General features: G+C 37.2%; 1 protein-coding gene across 8 annotated transcripts in view; it reads right to left on the reverse strand.

The window, feature by feature from the left end:
- THOC2 (THO complex subunit 2) overlaps positions 1-20,817 on the reverse strand; it is a 110,384-nt gene that overhangs the window by 39,299 nt on the left and 50,268 nt on the right. For all 8 annotated transcript variants that reach the window (XM_047081911.1, XM_047081906.1, XM_047081910.1 and 5 more), the window contains exons 10-15: positions 17,805-17,960; positions 17,038-17,210; positions 15,614-15,809; positions 4,121-4,162; positions 3,552-3,682; positions 3,353-3,454 (exon numbers count right to left, since the gene is read on the reverse strand). In XM_047081911.1, the coding sequence (XP_046937867.1) occupies positions 3,353-3,454; positions 3,552-3,682; positions 4,121-4,162; positions 15,614-15,809; positions 17,038-17,210; positions 17,805-17,960 (800 nt within the window). The remainder of the gene's footprint in view (positions 1-3,352; positions 3,455-3,551; positions 3,683-4,120; positions 4,163-15,613; positions 15,810-17,037; positions 17,211-17,804; positions 17,961-20,817) is intronic.

The following is a 20,817-nucleotide window of genomic DNA, read 5'->3' on the forward strand; positions in this document are numbered from 1 at the left end:
TATGAGATCATGACCCAAGCCGAAGTCAGACGCCCAACCAACTGAGCCATCCAGGCACCCCTGTTAAAAGAACTTTAAAAGTCAGTCTTACTGCAAGGTATTTCCCAACTTCTGGGACAAAGCCCTGATCAATTGAATCAACTGAACCAGTTGATCTGAATCAATTGATTGATTCAACCAATCAACTGAAAAGATTGGATTGATTCAATCCAGAAAAAGAGGCTGTTGTCCAGGCCTTCTTGTTGTACAACCAAAAGACTGGCACTTGATGTTTATCTTTTCCCTTCGAGGCTCAAGTGCTAGCAGCTTTATAGATAAGGGCACTCTAGATCATAAACCTAACTGCATTTGCACAAAACAGTAGAGTTAGCCTATCACTTCCTGCCTTGAATCCTGGTACTTGCGCCTCTTCCTTAAGGTCTTTTGTGGCTTTATTTTCCAGAATAGGGTAACTTTTGTCTGCATTAAAAACCTGTTCAGGGGTCGCCTGGGTGGTTCAGTCAGTTAAGCATCCAACTTCAGCTCAGGTCATGATCTCGTGGTTTGTGAGTTCAAGCCCCGCATTGGGCTCTGTGTTGACAGTTCAGAGCCTGGAGCCTACTTTGGATTCTGTGTCTCCCTCTATCTCTGCCTCTCCCTTGCTCATGCTCGCTCGCTCTCTCTCAAAGATAAACAAACATTAAAAAGTTAAAAAAAAAAAAACCTGTTTAGGCAGATATCCCTTCTCCATGATTTTTTTTTTTTTTTAGTTTAACTTTATTTATTTTTTGAGAGAGAACTAGAGAGCAAATGGGGAAGGGGCAGAGGGAAAGGGAGGATCCACGCTGTCAGCACAGAGCCCCATGTGGGGCTCAAACTCACGGACAATGATATCATGACCTGAGCCGAAGTCAAGAGTCAGATGCTTAACTGACTGAGCCACCCAGGTGTCCCTCAGTGATTTTCTTAAAGGCGTCTGGGAACTTATCTACTTTCTGCCTCTTGGTCAGCAGAAACCACTTCTCCTGTTATCTTGACATTTTTTTAAGCCAAACATCTCTAAAATTATCAAACCATCCTTTGCTGGCAATAAATTCTCCAGCTTCAGATCCTTCACTTTCCTATATCACAAAATGACTTGGCATTTTCTCAAATATTAGAGTCTATACATATTTCTTCCTTATGGTAATCCTGCACCCATAAAAACAGCTGCATTTTCAATACAAGATCAAAAAATATTTCACAAAAAGTACAAATTTTTCACATCTGCTCATATAGCTGTAGCAATGGCTTCATGAATTACCCCCCCCCCACCCCGCCGCACCTTTTTTTTTAAACAACGATCCTTAGGGGTGCCTGGGTGGCTCAGTCAGTTAAGCATTTGACTTCGGCTCAGTCATGATCTCATAGTTTGTGGGTTCGAGCCCCACATCGGGCCCTGTGCTGACAGCTCAGAGTCTGGAGCCTGCTTCAGATTCTGTGTCTCCCTCTCTGTCTGCCCCTCCCCTGCTCCTCACACTCGGTCTCTCCCTCTCTCTCTTTCTCTCTCTCTCAGAAATGAATAAACATTTAAAAAAAATTTTTTTAAACAGTCCTTAGGCTGGATTCATTTATCTTGAAATGGCGGGTACCTGAGCCACAGACCTCAATCTATGGTACACATTAAGCAATTTTTTCTTGTAATGTCATGACTCTGCTCCACTTGGGAGCACTTCTGGCAGCACTAGAGGCAATTCATATGGGTCCCAGGCTGTTATGTAAGGGTTATGATATTGCAATAAGCACGAAAAATACATAAGAACCATGAGACATCACTTTTTATGGCAATAACGCAATTTACTGGAGAGAGAAACTGCTCAGAAATGATTAGCACCACACAGTGTTTTAAGCGGGTACTCACAACACTTGAGCTCACTGCATAGCAACAGGAGGTGGCTACGAAATTATTACAATGGTACACTAGGTACTATAGTTAGTTTTATGCAGTTATGACTTAATACTAAATCTTTACATTCGTTTACATGTCTCTTAACTACAAATGGCACCATGTATGGTCTGTTAAGTATACATATAAGTTTTGATAAATTTTAACTTTTTATAATAGATTTGTGTATATTCTATGGTAGCAAATGATAAAAGACTAGTATCTACTAGTCATATTTTATGCATTAAAGACATACCTTTTTCTTAACTTTTTCAATATTTCTACGTTATGTGATTTGTAAGTTGTTCCAAATCTCCAAAAAATTTTCCAATATATTTACTGAAAAAACAATCCACATATAAGTGAACCTGCATAGTTCAAACCGATGTTGTTCAAGGGTCAACTGTATTATTAAATAATCCCTATAAAGCATATAGTGCAGGGCCTCACACACAAATATTAATGGCTCCATAAACATTAGCTTAGCTGCTGTTGTTAAGCTAGAAACTCTACTTGGGGAAATCTTAAGACTGAACTCTTTTGGAAGGACCAATTCTAGTATCTCCTTCCATGCCTTCCCCAACTTTCCAAGGGTGAAATAATTCACTCTCTTCTCTATCTTCTCAAAGAACATTATACATACTATATAACAGCAACTATTAGATCTGATTGTGATTGTGCACACACTTGTTTCCCCAGCAGACTGTAGCCAGGGACGATATCACTGGGCACAAACACTATCATTGCATACTGTTGGATCTAGTTAAACTAGAGAGTGAACTATTTTAAATCAGAATAACCATACCACTGCACAAACATAAAAGAAACGACAATCAATAGCCTTGCTGAAAACACTTGCAATATAGCAGTGTATTTAGTATACAAACCAACTCTAATCTGAAGTATATGATGTTGATGATTAAATTTCAGTTTACCAAGGTAAAATAACATCACTCTTATGTTTTTAATGACATGAAAATAAAGCACCCAAATGAAAAAAATAAAAACTTTCAAAAGTTGACTCAAGGAGATAGTTCTGCATAATTCCATTAGATCTTCCAAAAAAGAAAAATCTTCATTATAGTAACTTCTGGCAGAGGAAATTTCAAGAACTTTGATCACCTTGTACAAGTCATTAAATGTCTTACGCAAATTGGGCAAAAGCCATAGTAAGCTGTCCTTTAAAAAAAGACTCATCATTAAAGAGGATTATTGGATTTTACAGCTATGCAAACATGACAACTATAAAAACTTAGTAGTCAAAATGAGCTAAAAAAAAAACACAAAAACTGATAGTTATTCTATCTGCAGTATATCATAAACTATGCCATTAGCACATACTCCTGGGCTTCCTCAGAATTGAGACTCAGACATAAGTTGGTTAAAAGAAAGTAAATTAGACTCAGATATACATTAGATTAATATGAAGAAAAATAAATTAAAACTTACTTCATGATATATTTGGCTCTGTCTATTGTTTGGGCCTTAACTTTTACTAAAAGTGGGTGACTATTATAAGTTTCATTCTTCCACTGGCCATACAGACGATACCTTAAAAAACAATGAAATGAAGAATTAGGAAAAGTTAAACACTCAGAGGCTAATGCACTAGAATAGTAGTGAAAAATATAAAAATTTATATATTTACCTATGCTGATAGGGAAATGTTTTAAACATTCCCCATAGTTCCTCAGACATACAAGCATTGCAGTCCATCAAAGAAAGAGATGGAAGTAGTACCTGGTCAGTAATGCTAAGTAAACAGCTAAGGATAACTTCCTACGAAGAAGGGAGGAAAAATTATTTCAGTAAAAGGTCCATATTAATCCCCCCCAAAAGAAAAAACAAGTTTATGCCAGCCTTGGAAAAACTTTCATTCCTTCCTCTCATAAAACACACCTAATTCCCCACACTATCACTGTCCTTTTCACAATGGATATTTGTGTTTCTCCATCTAAGAAAGCAATGAGGTGAGGTAAGGAAAGGGGCAGCAAGAGAAGGAGGGACTCATTAATCCCTCTTCCCTTCTCAACATGGTAATCTTCCAAAACAGGAACTGTCAATCTTAAACGATAACTGTATGATATTCCAAAAGCTCTATCCAGCATGTAGAGTACAAAATATTCACATAGGTGATTAAAGTCTGACCACAGTAAAATTTACAGTATGCTATACATAGACAAATATCAGACACATTGGATTTTTCTTGTCTCTTACCGTTTTCTCTTTATCTTCTTGTTTGCTTCCATCAGACTGAAACTAAAATTAAAAATAACTATAAATAAAATGCAAAAAGGTTAAGATTATGATGTCACAATTTAGCTTCTAATGTGAAAAAATTAACTTGTACATGATTGTGAATTATTTCCTTACTTTTTAAACAAATGTAGATTTTAAATATAGCCAGCGTTACCAATTAACATTTAAAAATTTCACCTATATTTCTAACTTCCAAATTATTTTGTAACATTCATGAATTTTAAATGTCAATTTCATAGCCAATTCTTTTCTCAACCTCATTATCAAAAACCAAAGCATCCTAAAACTGATCTAAGTATTTATTGTAAGATTGTATCCAGCACAACTCAGTTTATAATGCATTTGCATTTTTCCATCCAGAAGTTCTGGTTTTCTGCTACAGAATTAGTAAAATCTAAGACTAAAACATTAACAACAACAAAAAATTTAACCCAAAGCAATTTAAACTATGTTTCAATTCACCATTACTTAAACTCTCAATGAGAAATAAGCCCAAAATATTAATAACAAAGACAAAACCATTGCCTAAGTTGGACAGAATGAAAAAACCTGGGTCATTTTGTATCAATGATTTGCAGGTGGACCACTGAAGTGTCATGTTTGATGCTGATGCTGTCCATTCATTCAAAACGAAATAGTGAGTAATACCTGTGTGTGTATAAGCAGCTGGACAGTTGGGAGGACCATGCAAAGGCCAAAAGGACAACTGAAGCACTGATAATCAAGGACAATCTAGATTTCTGGGAAGGATTTAACTCAATACCAAGTGAGGGAAGAGGAAAAGCTAACAGGCAGCTAACAAGCTTATTATTTTCTTGGCAGAAACGGGTGTTTTGTGCATCTACGTTTTCATACTTGAGTAATTTAATGGGTATCACTACAGAGAAGCCTAACTTCTGTGCAACATTTTCACTTAAGACTAATTCCAGGAGACTGCCATGTCACCTTGAAGGGAAAACATACACAATCCTTTTTTTTAATCAACAGTTTAAAAAGATATGGTTCCCTTTCACAGAAACAAATGTTAAGTCAATGTATTTCCTGGTCAGCAAATAAGGATCAGGTTATGAAGGAGTGGCCTGACAGAAAACAAAGTAATAGCTGCTTAGGTTTTGTTGGTGGACTGGGGGTGGGTAATTCTGGTGGCATATTAGGTGTATAGTGGGAGGCAGAAATAAGGGTATGTCATAACTGGAAGAACTAGGTGGGGATAAAAGCTACTCCTTTTCTAGTATACTATGATTCTAATAAAGCTACATGTAGTTTCCTCCATAGAAATAAAAAATTTTCTTACAGTATTACTAAACTGTCCTAATTCCCTTACTATTTAAATTTCTAATGTCTATGTCAATTCTGTAGATTGCATAACCAGGAAAATTTGACAAAGACAAAAAAAAATGGAAAGCACAATGTAACTATCGAGAAGAGCACTGAGAAAGATTTCTATCAAAGGCTAACTACAACAAAGATGAACAAAAAAAAAATCAAAAGGTACATGCAAGTAAAAGTAATTTCCTTTTGTTTGGTAAGAATGTAAACACACATTAGACTCCCCTGATGCTTTTTCTTTTAGTTTAATTTGCTGTTTAATTCAGTGTAAATAAAAACTCTCCATTCCCACAGTACAACACTAGAGTTTTATTGAATGGCCAGCCCAGGAAGAAATGGGAGGAAGAAAGGGGGGGTGGACAGAAGACATCCACTTCATTCATTCATTTACTATGAGCCAGACACCAGGAATTCAAAGATGAACAGAGTTCCTATCTTTGAGAAACTGACAAAGACAGTTCCTATCTTTGACAATCTCTTGAAGATCAAAAGTAAGGCTTGCCAATGTACTATTAGGAGCTGAATTTTTAAGTCTGAATAAAATCAAGCACTCATAATTATGCCGAGACAAACTATCAGCTATAAATGGCCCCAAGCAGGTTCCATTCTTGCCCTATGAAGAGGGAGCAGATGACAGGACTGCATAACAAAACTGGGCACAAAAAGAATGTAGGTCCACCAAGAGGGGGCTTCTGGAGAGTAAAGAAAGAAAGCTTGGGAAAACATTGTAGATTTAATTAGATAAATTACTTTTATTACTAACGACCTGTTTTTAGTACCTCTAACCTGTGAATATTTGAAATGCTACTTTAGACTATATTTAAGGAGGAAAAAAGTAAAATACTGAAGATTGTGACTAGATTTCAACCTGAAGCTACATCTAAGTAAATTATGACCCTATTTTCACCTTCCTTATTTTTCTCATTCTTATTAACTACCATTTATTGAGTACTATGTGCCATACACTAGGCTAAGAACTTCACATTTGTGTCTTAAAACTATCGGGAAAATCATTTTGCTAGAAAGGATCCAAATAAGACCCATGAAAATAACTTAGAAATAGGAAAATATAACCTATAGGTTAAAAGTTACAGGAACACGGGTTTACTGAGCCTGGAGAAGAGAGAACTGAATTGCCTTTCAATGTTTTGGTTCAGAGCTTTGTTTTTATTTTTTGATCAGAAACTCTTAAATCGTTATAAAATGCTTAGAAATAATCAGTAATATTGATACTACATAATTTCTGAAAACAGAGATACTAAAGGAAAAACTTCTATCTTCCAACACACTTCATTTTTAATCAATCTAAATCTGTACTAAGACTGCAAATCTGTACCAAAGAATTAATAATATGGTCACCTATACACAGAATGACCACATGTGCTCGTTCTTTTTACCCCAGCATAAGTAACGGCACAACCTTTCTATCCCGTGTGTCCTGGTTTAAACAATAAAGCACATGGTCGCCCTACCTACCACATGCGTAGCATTCAAACTGCAGTAAATGGACTTGTGGGAGTGGTTTAAACATGAAAATATAGCAAACAAAATGCTAAATAGCTATACTTGGTTCCATAAAATTTGCCCCCAAAAGTAATTACTTTGGCTAAAATGCTGATTATGACATGAAACTGTGCTGTTTTACACAAGCATAGTTCTAACAAGCTATGTGTAAAAATGGGTATTTTCAGTGCACTTAATGAATATGAGTATGTGATTTATTTAAATGAATTCTCTTTATAAATGGAGTTCATAACAGAAGTCTTTTGTAAAACAAAAAATTGCCTTGTAAATCTATCTTTAGGGAAAATTAAGGTTTTCATATTGAATTTATTTAAAGGAATATGCCCCCATGTTTTAGTTTCTATTTCCCCAAAAGCAGACTCTATTCAAAGTGCTGCCATAGTTTATTTGGGAAGTAATCCTAGGAACTCCCAGTGGGAAACTATTCCTGTGGTTTAATGGGAGCTTAATCCCACTGGGGACTTAGAGGGTCTGTGTAGAAATACATCTTAGGATTATCCCATCTCAAGGCATGATACTTATACACCAATTCCTATCATTTCACTGGTTGAGAGCTAGGGAGAGGAAATGAGGTGAGTTAGTTCTCCAGCAATTCTAGGACACCATTTTCTATACTGCTTACACAGGCTCCCAGGGCCAGAAAAGCCCTCATACAAAAGACCTGCAGGTGTCAGCAGTTGAAAATTGGGCTGGTATACACCAAAATGTTAAGGACCTGGCGTAAGAGCCAAAGGATTACAGACAGAATCAAATGGCATCCGCAGAGACAAATGGCCAAACCTCTAAGAGATGAGAGTTTTTCACAAATGTTTTTTATGTTTATACACTTTGAATTTTTTTTCTGAAACTAAACACTGAAGTTCAATTTCAGAAAACAGTCTTTGAGAGGAGGCACGGGGGTTGTTGACTCAATTGCTTACAATGTGCATTTGATACACACTAAAAATTCCATCTTCAGGGCGCCTGGGTGGCACAGTCGGTTAAGCGTCCGACTTCAGCCAGGTCACGATCTCGCGGTCCGTGAGTTCGAGCCCCGCGTCGGGCTCTGGGCTGATGGCTCAGAGCCTGGAGCCTGTTTCCGATTCTGTGTGTCTCCCTCTCTCTCTGCCCCTCCCCCGTTCATGCTCTGTCTCTCTCTGTCCCAAAAATAAATAAATAAATAAAACGTTTAAAAAAAAAATTCCATCTTCTTTCTCGTATAAAATATACTGTTAAAATTATACTGTTTGTACATAGTCTACATTTGCCTATTAATAGACTTAATATCTGCCTAGCCTTGTATGTTTATATGTCTCTCGTAAGTAAAAAGCACAGCTAATGGCAAAAATTAAGACCTTATTTGTAATTTATTACCTTAAGTATGATTCTACATCTTGATTAGAACTGTCACATTAAGATACCCAGTAATAGTGAAGGTGACCTTAGTTCAAACCAATTAGTACATGTGACAATATAAGGACAAATATAAACATCCTAACAGTTCTTCCTTGCTCAGCCTCATTAAATAGCAAGGATGTTGTAGATTCAATTTGGTCTCCCAAATGCAGAGTTCATTTGCTTTATATAAGGCTTATAACAGCAAAAGTACACAGAAGAGCTTAACAGACGGTGCCAACGATAGCAGTGTCTCTTCGACAGTAAGAATTATAATGCAAGGTTCTGTCTTAAAAATATTTGTTTAAATATTTTATTTTTTAAGTAATCTCTACACCCAACGTGGGGCTTGAACTCATCACCCCAAGATCAACAGTTGCATGTTCTACCAACTGAGCCAGCCAGGCACCCCTGTCTTAAAAATATCCTTACAATATTTGTATCCACTTAAAGTTGGAAACTGACATGTCCATATACCCTTGACTACTCCACTCCCAAAACCCCAGCAATAAAAATTTCATTTGATGAAAATTTCTGTTACTAATTTATAAATTTCCACAATGGGGGTGGGGGGGTGACATCTGATTACCACCACAATGTAAAGAAGCCAAAGGCATTCCTATATAAAATCAAATCTGCTCTTGTGGGAAATGACGTTGGTACTTTAAAGTAGTACCTATTATTTAAAGATGGAAATAAGGTATATTAACACTGTATTTTTTTATATTTTCTTATTTATTTTGAGAGAGAGGGGAAGGGAGAGAGAAAGAGAGCATGCATGAACACAGGGGAGGGGCACAGAGAGAAAGAGAGAGAGAATCCCAAGCAGGCTCCGTGCTGTCAGCCCAGAGCCCAATGGAACCTGACGTGGGGCTCAATCCCACGAACTGTGAGATCATGACCTGAGCCAAAATCAAGATTCAGATGCTTAGCCAACTGAGTCACCCAGTATATTACCACTTTAAAACAAATCATCAAAAGCTAGTGTAGTGACAACTTATAAAAGTAAGTTACAACTTTACTATGTTCTAAGGAATTCATGACAACATTTTTTAACTCTAAATTTGAATACTTAATTAACGTCAGTATCTAATTAGTGTTTAGATCTCATTTGATTCTCATTGCAACCCCAGGAATAGATACGGCAAATTATTACCACTCATCTTTGGCTTTAAAAAAATGACCAGTTTAAGGTCACATAACTAACAAGTAGCTAACAGATCATTCTGATGAAACCTGTTAACATAACAGTCAATGCGTAATGCCTTAATTAATTTGTTTGGGGGACAGCCCTAAATAAAGATACTTTGTGGGCAAGTTAGGTTCTAAAGTCAATACGTACAACGAAAACTACATATACTTACAATTACCCTTAAAATCTCTTAAATTATCTGTAATGTACACAGACACATTATCTTTCATTCAAGTCCAACACAAGACTGTTTTTCCTCTGTAGTGTTAGAAGAAATCACTACAAAATGAACATGGGATGGGAAGATGAAATCACGTGAACATGAAATGAAGTAATTGGCTTGTATTTAGGGGCCATGTCACATGAAAACCCATTACTTTAAAAAATAGATTCCCACTGAATGTGGCAAGAGACCTGAGCAACTGAACCAAACAGAGAGAAAACAAAAATTCTCCAATTCACCCTTACTCCTAGATATACACACCGAGTATTTTGATGGAACAAGTCTGGCCACATTCGCATGATGAAGTACAAGTATGGTATAATTCCACTGTACTTGTACCTTCATCCAAAAGGAATATTAATTTTGGGCTCTAACCTACACTGCCAGGGTAGATCTTCAATTTTGAGAAGCAAAACAAAAAACATCAACACAAAATTCTAAAGTAACTAGTTCCTAGAGTTTTGGAATCAATGGTCTAAGGTAGATTCTGTTCCTAGAAACCCAAATTTTTATTATTAAAAATTTCAAGTTTACATAAAAGTTGAATGGATAGCACACTATCAATAAACACCTATATGCCTACTTTGTAGACTGCCCCCCCTTTTTTTGACTGACCACAAAAAAAATAGCAGACATGACATCGCATCTCAAAATAATTCAGTATGCATCTCCTAAAAAGGACATTCTTCCACGTACCACAGTATCATTACCCAGCTATTCCTAATATCATCTAATGCCCAGTCTAAGAATATTCTGACCCTCTCTGACTCTAGGTTTCTCTAAACTTCATCTGTGAATCAATTTAAAGCACTTCGGCTTTTACCAAAGGCCAACATAAGAAACAATGTATAAAGAGCCTGGCCAGACAAATGAATCAAGATGACAGAGTGAAGCATAAACACAGAATTTCTCTCCCCTAATCCCTAATGCAATGAACAAGGTATGTCTTGGTTTTTTTTTTTTTTAAGTTTATTTATTTATTTTGAGGGAGAGAGAAAGAGAACACAAGCAGGGAAGGGGCAGAGAGAGGGAGAAATAGAATCCCAAGCAGGCTCTGCGCTGTCAGTGCAAAAGCCTGACACAGAGCTCAAACTGACAAACTGTGATATTGAGACCTGAGCTGAGATCAAGAAGAGTTAGACAGTTAACCAACTGAGGCACCCAGTTTTCACTGGGTAAAAGTATTCACCACCAACCAAGCAAGAAAAGGGGAAACTATGCTATTAACTTCAAGGGAACACACACACACACACACACACACACACACACACACACACACACACACAAATTCTGGTAGTAGACACAGTGTGTGTGGTATGGCTCCTGCCCTTAACCCAATCCCAGAAGCAGTACAGACCAAGGAAGGTAAGTCAACAAAATCCTTCAGGCAATAAGACATGTAAGGTAAGTGAGTAGACTGAGGGAAAACTCTTGTGAATACAAGCCCAGCAGGACTCCAGCAAAGGAAGAACCAGCTGCTAAAGCCCGCCATCTTTCAAAGGAACTGTGCTGAGCTGGCTGAGGGAGTCAAAGCCCAAAGGAGTTGGATACTCACTTGGGCTGGGCATGCCTAGTACAGGATAGGTAAGAGGATCTCAGAAGAGAAAGCAGAGGTACTCTAAACGAGGGTTATACTCAGCCTCACCAAGCTCATCCGCTCTCCTATCATAGGCTAGAGAAAACACTGAAAGGAGAACCCAGTACTCAGACTGTAGCTTGGCGGGGGAGAGGACTGGTCATAAATAAGGCAGGAAAGGTAAGAGGATTCACTCTCACTATATCAGAAAGAAGTTCTGAACACAGCTATACATATTAAGATGAAACAAAATGCTGTAGCTACAATGGAAACATGAATAGCACCCCCCCCCACACACACACACCCCCGTCAAAGAAAGCAAAGTTTGGAGATGAGATACACAGACTGACATGAACATAGAGATTTCAGAGATAAACAAAATAACAAAATACCACTAACAAAGATCTGATTTAAAATAGCAAGGAATTTCAAGAACTAGAAAATTTAGATAACCTACCATTTCTTTAATTTCAGACACAGTGTATTTGTATAGGCAGGAGAGTGTGGAGATTTTGAGCTTGGCCTCTGAATCCAGATTGCCTGGATTGAGATCTCAGCCCTGCCCCATGTTAATAATTAAGTGACCTAGGATAATTTACTTAACCTAAAGCATAAAGGGTATAGGGCCTGGCACAGAATAAGAGCTCAATATTAGCTATCAATGTCATAAACAACTTAATCCATTAGCATCAGCTGGATGCAAAAAAAAAAGCACCAAGGGACTCTACTGTCAAAACACATTGAAATATGTCAGGTGAGCCACATTAAAGCTATGCTCTGCAATTAAAGAAAATTAAAGATAGCAAAATGTGTCTGTCCATTCATACAGAAATCTTCTTTAGGGCTACCCCCTCTTTTAAAGCTGAAATAACTTGTTAGAAATGCAAATTCTCTTCAGTAGGTTCCACCCAAGACCTACTGCATCAGAAATTCTGAGGATGCGGGGCGCCTGGGTGGCGCAGTCGGTTAAGCGTCCGACTTCAGCCAGGTCACGATCTCGCGGTCCGGGAGTTCGAGCCCCGCGTCAGGCTCTGGGCTGATGGCTCAGAGCCTGGAGCCTGTTTCCGATTCTGTGTCTCCCTCTCTCTCTGCCCCTCCCCCGTTCATGCTCTGTCTCTCTCTGTCCCAAAAATAAATAAACGTTGAAAAAAAAAATTTTTTTAAAAAAAGAAATTCTGAGGATGGGACCCAACAATGTGTTTTAAGATGACTTCCAGGTGATTCTAATATATGCTAAAGTTTGAAGATCATTGTACTAGATGGTCCTAATGTGATGTACCTCAAATTTAAGAAATACACAGAGATAAATTATTACAAATAACTGTAGGCTAGAAGACTATTCCGCTAAATGACAGCTGGTAAAAGTATACAACCTATATTTTTAAAATATGCATTATTCATATATACAAGCAACCCTCAAGCTTATAAATAAGAGAACTGTTAAAGAAGTTTACTTGGAACCAAGGTCGCATCTGCCCTCTAGGAACAATCTCGTAAACCTTAGTTAAATTCTTAGCTAGGCAACAAAAGCCTTTTAAACTTGAAAACACAGGACAAATGATTTGTTATAGTGAAATATTTTTATGGGTAAAAATAAACCAAAATTCTAACTCAGATCATTGGAAAGATTCACTTTCCCTACCACAACCTTAGCAATGAGAGAAGACAGATTTCTTCCCACACTGTGATCAAAATAAACATTTTTCCTCTTCCTTTCTGCCCTTCTACCTCTGCAAAAATAGAGACTGGAGTTAAGGGCAGGCACCAGGCACAACTGTGACAGAACAGAAGTACAGGAGAGCTGCAGTGGAGATGGCAGAGGGGAAGGATGACCACTCTAGCACCTGCACATCTTGGTAACAACATTGTATACATTTATGCATATGTCTGTCTACTATAAACTTCCACAAGTCAGTTGTTTGGTCTCCTGCTCACAGGTTTATAATACTTGTAGCCAAAGAAAGAATTTCAGAACAAGAGATCTGAACATTAAGATGTTCAGTTAAAGAGAATAGCATTAGTGGGTGAAGGTAAGATGAGAAAGAGGCTGTTGACAGAGTCTCAAAGTGTCTCCCCACCAAGATGCATATTAACAACAAAGGAGAAAGAATAATTGTACACTAGAGAAACCTGGTAGCCCATCACCTTAACCAAGTGATCGATACTAACATCAGCAGTAACGGGACAAATTGACCTCATATGCTTCCCAATATGAGGCATTAGGAAAGACAGGACCCTTTTGTTTTTCTGAACAGGCACTAGTTAACATAACTCATCCCTTTCAGACTATAAGGATTAAGATAATGAAACATCATTATACTTCCTTTTTATACATGTTATACAATAAATGATTTGTATAGTAATAAACTACTTAGCAGATTGCTTTAGTACCTTTACACACTGTATAACTGTGAGCATTAAAAAAAAAAAAAATCTACCAGCTAAGCAGTAAAAGCCAAATCAAGTATTTCAGGTGTCAAGGGATTAATATACAACAGCTGATAAATTTTGTATACAGTTACTGTTGTCAAAAATTAAAATTAGATGCAATCACCAAACACTGGAGAAAACTGTATTTGTGCTTGTAACAATTTGCAAATCCTTTTGATAGCCTTGTTTTACAATTGAAAATAAATTATGTATTCTTTTCTGCTTCAAGATTTTAAGTTAGGCAAAGATCTCTTAGAACACAAAGAGGAAACCATAAAAGAAAAGTACTACTAAATTAGAATTAATCAAAATTTAAAATTTTGCTCTTCCAAAGACATTCAACATAATGAAAAGGCAAATCAAAGAAATAATAAAAGACAACCCAATTAAAAATGGGTAAGAGATCTGAATAGACAATTTGATATATGATGATTACAAATGGCAAATAAGAACATGAAAAGATGCTCAACATTTCCAATCATCAGGGAAACAAATTAAAAGCACAACAGTACCACCACACACCCATTAAAATGACTAAAATTTAAGAGTGACAATAACAAGTACTGATGAGGATGTGGAGCCATTGGATGTCATATACAGGAATGCAAAATGATACAGACATGTTGGAACAGTTTGGCAAAAAGTTAAACATACACTTACCCATATGGCCCAGCAATCCCATTCCTGGGGAAACAAGAACATACGCCCCCCCCCAAAAAAAAGACTTGTACAGGAATATTCATAGCAGCTTTATTTACAATAGCCCCCAACTAGAAACAACCCAAATGCCCACCAACTGGTGAATGCATAAACTCTGGTATGTCTGTATAATACTGCTCAGCAATAAAGCTACTGCCACGTGCAACAACTTGCACGAATCTCAAAAGCATTCAGTGAAAGAAACCAGACAGAAAAGAGTACATTCTATACAATTCCATCTATATGAAGCTCTAGAAAAAGCAAAACTATAGTGACAGAAAGCTTATCAGTAGTTGCCAGGAACCAGTAACAAAGGGACAGAATTGAAGGCAAAGGGGCAAGAGGGAACTTTCTGGGGTGATGAAAATATTCTCTGTGATTGTGGTAGTGGACACACAACTGTGTTCATTTGTCAACACTCATCAAATTGTACACTTCCAATTGGTGAAGTAAATTGTATGTAAATTATAACTCAAAGCTGATTTTAAAATTTAAAAATAGCAAAAATGGTTACCCTTAGGGTACTGACTAGAAGGGAGTACAAAGGAAACTCTGGAGTACTGGTATTGTTCTATTTTTTCATCCGGGTTGGGGATACCTGGCTGTTTGGTTTGGGAAAAAAGTCATTGAGGTGTACAATTATGACTTGTGTTATGTTCTGTACATTTTATTTCAACACAAAGTTTACTAGAAAAGAATGGCTCCTCAACAGTCTGACTTCATACAAATAATGACAATGATTCAAAACTGCAGCCAAGAAAATAAATCAGAAGAAAAGGGGATTCAAAAAGCAATCACTTGTCCAAAGTATATTTTCCTATGCGGGGGACTTGACTAATATTCTACCTAGATTAACGCGCGCACGCGCGCGCGCGCGTGTGTGTGTGTGTGTGTGTGTGTGTGTGCGCGCGCGCGCGCGTGCGCGCATGTGTGTGTGGTTAGGACACAATGGACTTTTCCCCAAACCTTACTCAAAATACACTTTTGTTAAATTAAGTTCACTTTCTTTTTATTCCTAGTGATACACATAACACAAATATACGCAGAACACCTTCACTCCAAAATTCAGTTTTCTGCTTGGAAGAAAAAAAAATCTTAACTAACCTCTTTCATAAATGACTTGCCTATGCGCACCACTTTTGCAAATAAAATGGGGTCGTGAGAAAGGTGAGGACCAAGGTAACAGAACATATTGAAGACATCTCTCCTCAAATCTTCAAAGCTCTCTGCTTGTTTTGGTGCTCTCTTATTTTGCAAAGCATTAACAGGTGAGCCTTTAGCACCTTTAGGAACGCCAACTCTATAAAAAGAAGCAAAATTTATATGTATACTATGTAATACCCCACTTTAAGTTACCAGTAAGTAAAGCTTTTCTTGCTCAAATTTGCTTTCTATATATCACTTGTGCCTAACTTCATTAATACAGATAATTTATCGGGTAGAAAAAGACAAAACAATACTCATTTGGAAAAAGCCAGAGCTCAGAGAATGTTTCCAATGAACTGCATAAGGAAATCAGAGAAACGCAGATTTCAAGTAACATTTAACATACACTGTATGAATTTGTTCTTAGTTAAACTTGGCCAGTATCAGGAATTTGGATATGGGAATGGGGAACAAGGGATGGACCTCAGAGACACTGGAAGATAAAACAGGAAAATATGGATATAACAACAGTGGTTCAAGTAAATAAACATTTCTCAGTCTGGGTTCCCCTACTTAGACTAAGTATGAGGTGGGTGGTGGCAGGGAAGGTGAGCAGCATAATGAAAGAAGGTGTCACACTAAAAAGGACAGCATGCCCAGAGTTCTCACCTGCTGAGCAGGTGTCCCGCTGTGGAGTCACAGGGGTCACTCTTTGAGAAGAAGCCTTCAAGGTCCACAGCCCCAGTGGCACTGAAGGCAGCAGCCGGCAGCTACGCACGAGTCACAAGACTGGGGCCTTGGACGCAGGCTCTGATCTGTGGGGCTGAAGCCAGAGCTGCTGCCAGTACTGCTCCTAAGTAACCTGCAAGCAGGCTGAGGGCTAGAGGACGGGTGGATGGACACAGTAACTAGGGATGATGAGAAAGGCTGCACTAGCAATTTTCAGAACAGCAGCCTATATGCCAGGAGAGGTAAGGCAAGCAGAGAGGCAATGTCCTCACTCAGAGCCACTCAACCCAGGACAGAGGGAAATTACACTAAGTAAAAACCTTAGGAATTCTCTGCCCACCCCCAAGAGAGGAGGAAAAGTCAAGAACAGAAGAATGGTGTTTTCACTCTCAATGGAGCACACCCAACCTAGACATCTAAGCTACAATTTTTAGACTGCATTGCAGCACGCATTCTGCACCACCTGGTCTAGACATTAGGAGACAAGTCACTGATTAATACGTATAAGATTGATACGCTCTGAATGGTTCTTACCTTCTAATAAAACATACAGAATTACTTGCTTGTTTGAGGAGACAAGATAAACATGCAGATTTTTTTGTAGTCCTAAGCTATTTCTACCTCAATGATTAGAAAAGCATATAGTAACATACCTTCGGTAGAGAGGCTCTATAGTTATGTGAATGAGCTTGCAAATAGCAAGGGCTATTAGCTTATGTGAAGCTGCATAGTACGGAGGCATCTGATCCATAATGTTCTGTGCATGCTGCCAATCACCAATCTTCAACAAGGCTTCCAACAAACCAAGTTTTTGGTTGTCAGGCGGCTAAAAATGAACAATTATAGTGAAGATCCTCAGAATACAGGCACCAATAAATCTCAGCATTTTTTAATTTAAAAAACTGAGCTAAACACGACAATACTGTATGTCAACAACGGCTGCCACCATGGAAAACGCAGTATTTTCCTGAAAGTAAAATCAAAGTTTTTTTTAGCTATTGAAAAAAACAACAGGATTTGCTCTTTGATTTAGCAGACCCAGCATGAGAGTTTATAGACCTGGAATTAAATCAAGTTCTATTTAATGCTTTATTGTGCCACAGGGAACTAGAATTCATTCATATTTGAGAATCCCCTTAGGACTTGAGAGACATTAATACACAGAGCACAAATATAGTCATATATTTTACTTAGAATACACTTTGAAATTTGTATAAGAAAAACATAGCGGCCTCTTTTGGAAAGACGCCAATAAGATTAAAACTAAAACCACCTTTGCAAATTAGTATTCCAAAAACCAGATTTCACTACATTTAAAGTTAATAAATTATTCTCCCATAAGTTGATGAACTATTACAAGTTAAATTTCAAATTCTAAATCCAGAAGACAATGTTAATCTTATAAAAATGAACTATATACCTTCTCTACTTTCTCCTCTTCTTTTTCCTTTTCTTTCTCTCGCTCGTCGATTTTTTCAGAAGACAATACAACCATCGTAAGTTTTCTAACAATTTGCTTAGCTTCTACAATTTCTCGTTTGTGTTCATCCATAATGCAATTATCAGCTGGAAGAAGCTAAAAATGGTTCATTAATGTTTCATAAAATAGCTAATACTGTTTGCACATATAAAAAGCAAACACTATCTTCCCTGAATTGATAAAACTGTAAATAAGGCCTAGCCTATTAATGGCCATGGTTTGCTTTCAAAATAAGCTTCTCTCAATTATTTTCTTATAATCTAACAAAGTTAAGTACCTGAATTTTGTACACCTTTTAAAATCAAGTAGCAGTTCAAAGTTCTTTTGTCTTCTTTCTGTTAGAGGTCCTAAATTAATACAATAATACAACAGTGATGCTTACCATTCAATTTATTAACGTACCCAAGGAAATGTATGCCTGTTCCATGAAAAATATCAGAGTTCCCCTTTAAAGGCCAAACTCCATATTTAAAAAGTACTTCATAAGGATCCAATTTGGGAGAGGTTAGCTACTGAATTATATGAAGGGGTAAATTTATTTCCTCTAGATGAAAAATCTCAAGTAGAAAAATTATGAACAACTTGACATCTCACTTTTCATTTCCTAATACCTATTATTTGACTTAAGTCACAAACTAGTTTCTAGTTTATTACAAAAGAGAAAGCAGCATGTGTACAGTCAACTCTCCATTATGAAAAAGGATCACGTTATCTCTAGTACAGCCATCTTGTACACGTGGAAGATGGTTAATGTAGATATTTCATAAAATAGATAAAAAACCCAGACACAGAAAAATACAGCCAACAAATCGTTATTTACTAGTTTCTTCTAAGCACTCAGTGTTCCTGCCCTCAGAAATGCATAATATATTTCAGTAACTAAGTCTAATGTGAAGTAAATAATCAGTAAACAATGAAAAGAAACATAGTGAAAGATTAAGCTACATATTGCAGACTTCATCCCCATTAGTCAAAAATGGGAGAAAAGTCACTAAGGACTGATGCAAGAAGGTAAGCAAGACTTTTTCTCATTCTTTCTGCTCTCCACTGGCCATCAAACCCATTTTTATTGCTTTACTTATGTACCTGCTGTAGGTCCTCATCTTTTACCTAGATTAATACAACTGTCTCTAAAAATATCCCATTATAATGAACTGTAAGTTTCTTTTTCTTCAACATTTTATTTTTTTAAGCAATCTCTACACCCAATGTGGGGCTCAAACTCACAACCCCGAGATCAAGAGTCACATGCTCTACTGACTGAGCCAGCCAGGCACCCCTGCTAAGTTTCTTACAGTACTCTAAATTTCTAGTTTTGTGTATTTTGAGAATATGCAATTAAGTGCATACAAAGTTACAACTGTTTTATCTTCCTAGAGAACACAACTTTATTAATTATGAAGTGACTATCTCTTTTTGCCAAAAAGTTTATTTTGTCTGTAACAGCAATAATTTCCCTGGTATATTTTTCCCACCCTTCTACTTTCAACCTTTATCTGTCCTTAGGTTTTAGAAGTCTCGTGAAAAATAAACAATAAACTGGTTTTTAACCCCATCTCAAAATCTTTGACACCTTAACAGGAACACTTAGGCCACTTGCATTTATTGTCAAACTCAAACATTTCAGTAATAAATCTATCACCATCTATCATATTTCCATTTGTCCTACCAGTCTATACTTGCCTATAGACTCATACCTGTCTTTGAATTCCCCTTTTACTGACAAATTTTCCATGTTCTCAGTTTGTACATCACTTTTCTACTTTAAATCTTGAAGGGCTCTATACTCCCAACAAGAAAAATTCCGAACTCCTTACTATGGCTCTTAAAAGGCCCTGGAAAGTGTAGCCCCAACCTACTCTTCTCCATCTTCATCCACCTCCCCATAAACTACCTGAGGCTCCAAGTACTCGGAGCTTCCTGATGTTCCCCTAAGATAATAATGAAGCCCTTCAATACTCCTGCCTTTATATTCAGTTAATTCTACCTACAAAGCTTCCCGCCTTTAAAGCCAGGCCAACACCGTGTCATCTACCAACATCCCAGTTCAACGTCACTAGTCTGGAAAAGCCTTCCAAAATGCCCCCAAACAGACATGGTTACTATCTATACTGAGCCCCCACAGCACTTTGTGAGTACCTCCAATATAGTAGTTACTATATAATGCAAAATGTCTTCTCCATTGCTAGACTATGACTGCTTCCAAGGTAGACTAAGTTTTAGTCTGTAACTATAGTACATGACAGACAAGGAAGTCAGAAAATGATTTCAAAGACAATGACGATGTTGTCAGCTTTGGACAGAGTTAAGTCCATAGATATCCTACTATACAACCAAATAAACAGGAATTTCTATACTACAAACCTAGTTTTTTCAAATTGACAGGCTAAACTGTTGCTAAACTGAAGGTCATCAATCACATTAACATACACACCCTTCCAGATCCTGGGTCCAGCAACAGAAGCACAATACCAGTCATTTATTACCATTAAAAACATTAAAAACATAAGAAAACCATTTTAAATGGTTTTGATGGTTTTTAAATGGTTTTAAATGGCAATTACCGTTTGTTTGTTTTTTAAATATACAGTTCCCCATTCATCTTGAATGCCTACAATTAACATTTTGGGAAGAAGGAAAAAGTATCTTAGGTAATCCCATATTTCTGACAATTTGTGTATAACAGAAAAGTCTAAAACCACATTGATTAGGACTTGGCTCCCTCTCAATGAGATACACCTTGCTGACATTAACAGCTTTAATTTCATAGCCAACCTCAAACTCTGTGACAAAAGGTACTTAATTTCCACAGTTTGTCAAAGAATTACATTCATTCACTTCATAAAGTAAACACAAAGCAATAATGCATTAGGGCTTCCAAAATTAGAACCGGAGAGCCTAGGACCAATCTTGAAGTACTATATGGCTGCCTACTCCTCTTCCCACCCCTGGG

This window comes from Lynx rufus, unplaced genomic scaffold (assembly GCF_022079265.1).
Source record: "Lynx rufus isolate CCGP_SWC_20201006 ecotype Redwood Valley unplaced genomic scaffold, mLynRuf1.p SCAF_19, whole genome shotgun sequence".
Classification (NCBI taxonomy): Eukaryota; Metazoa; Chordata; class Mammalia; order Carnivora; family Felidae; genus Lynx; species Lynx rufus.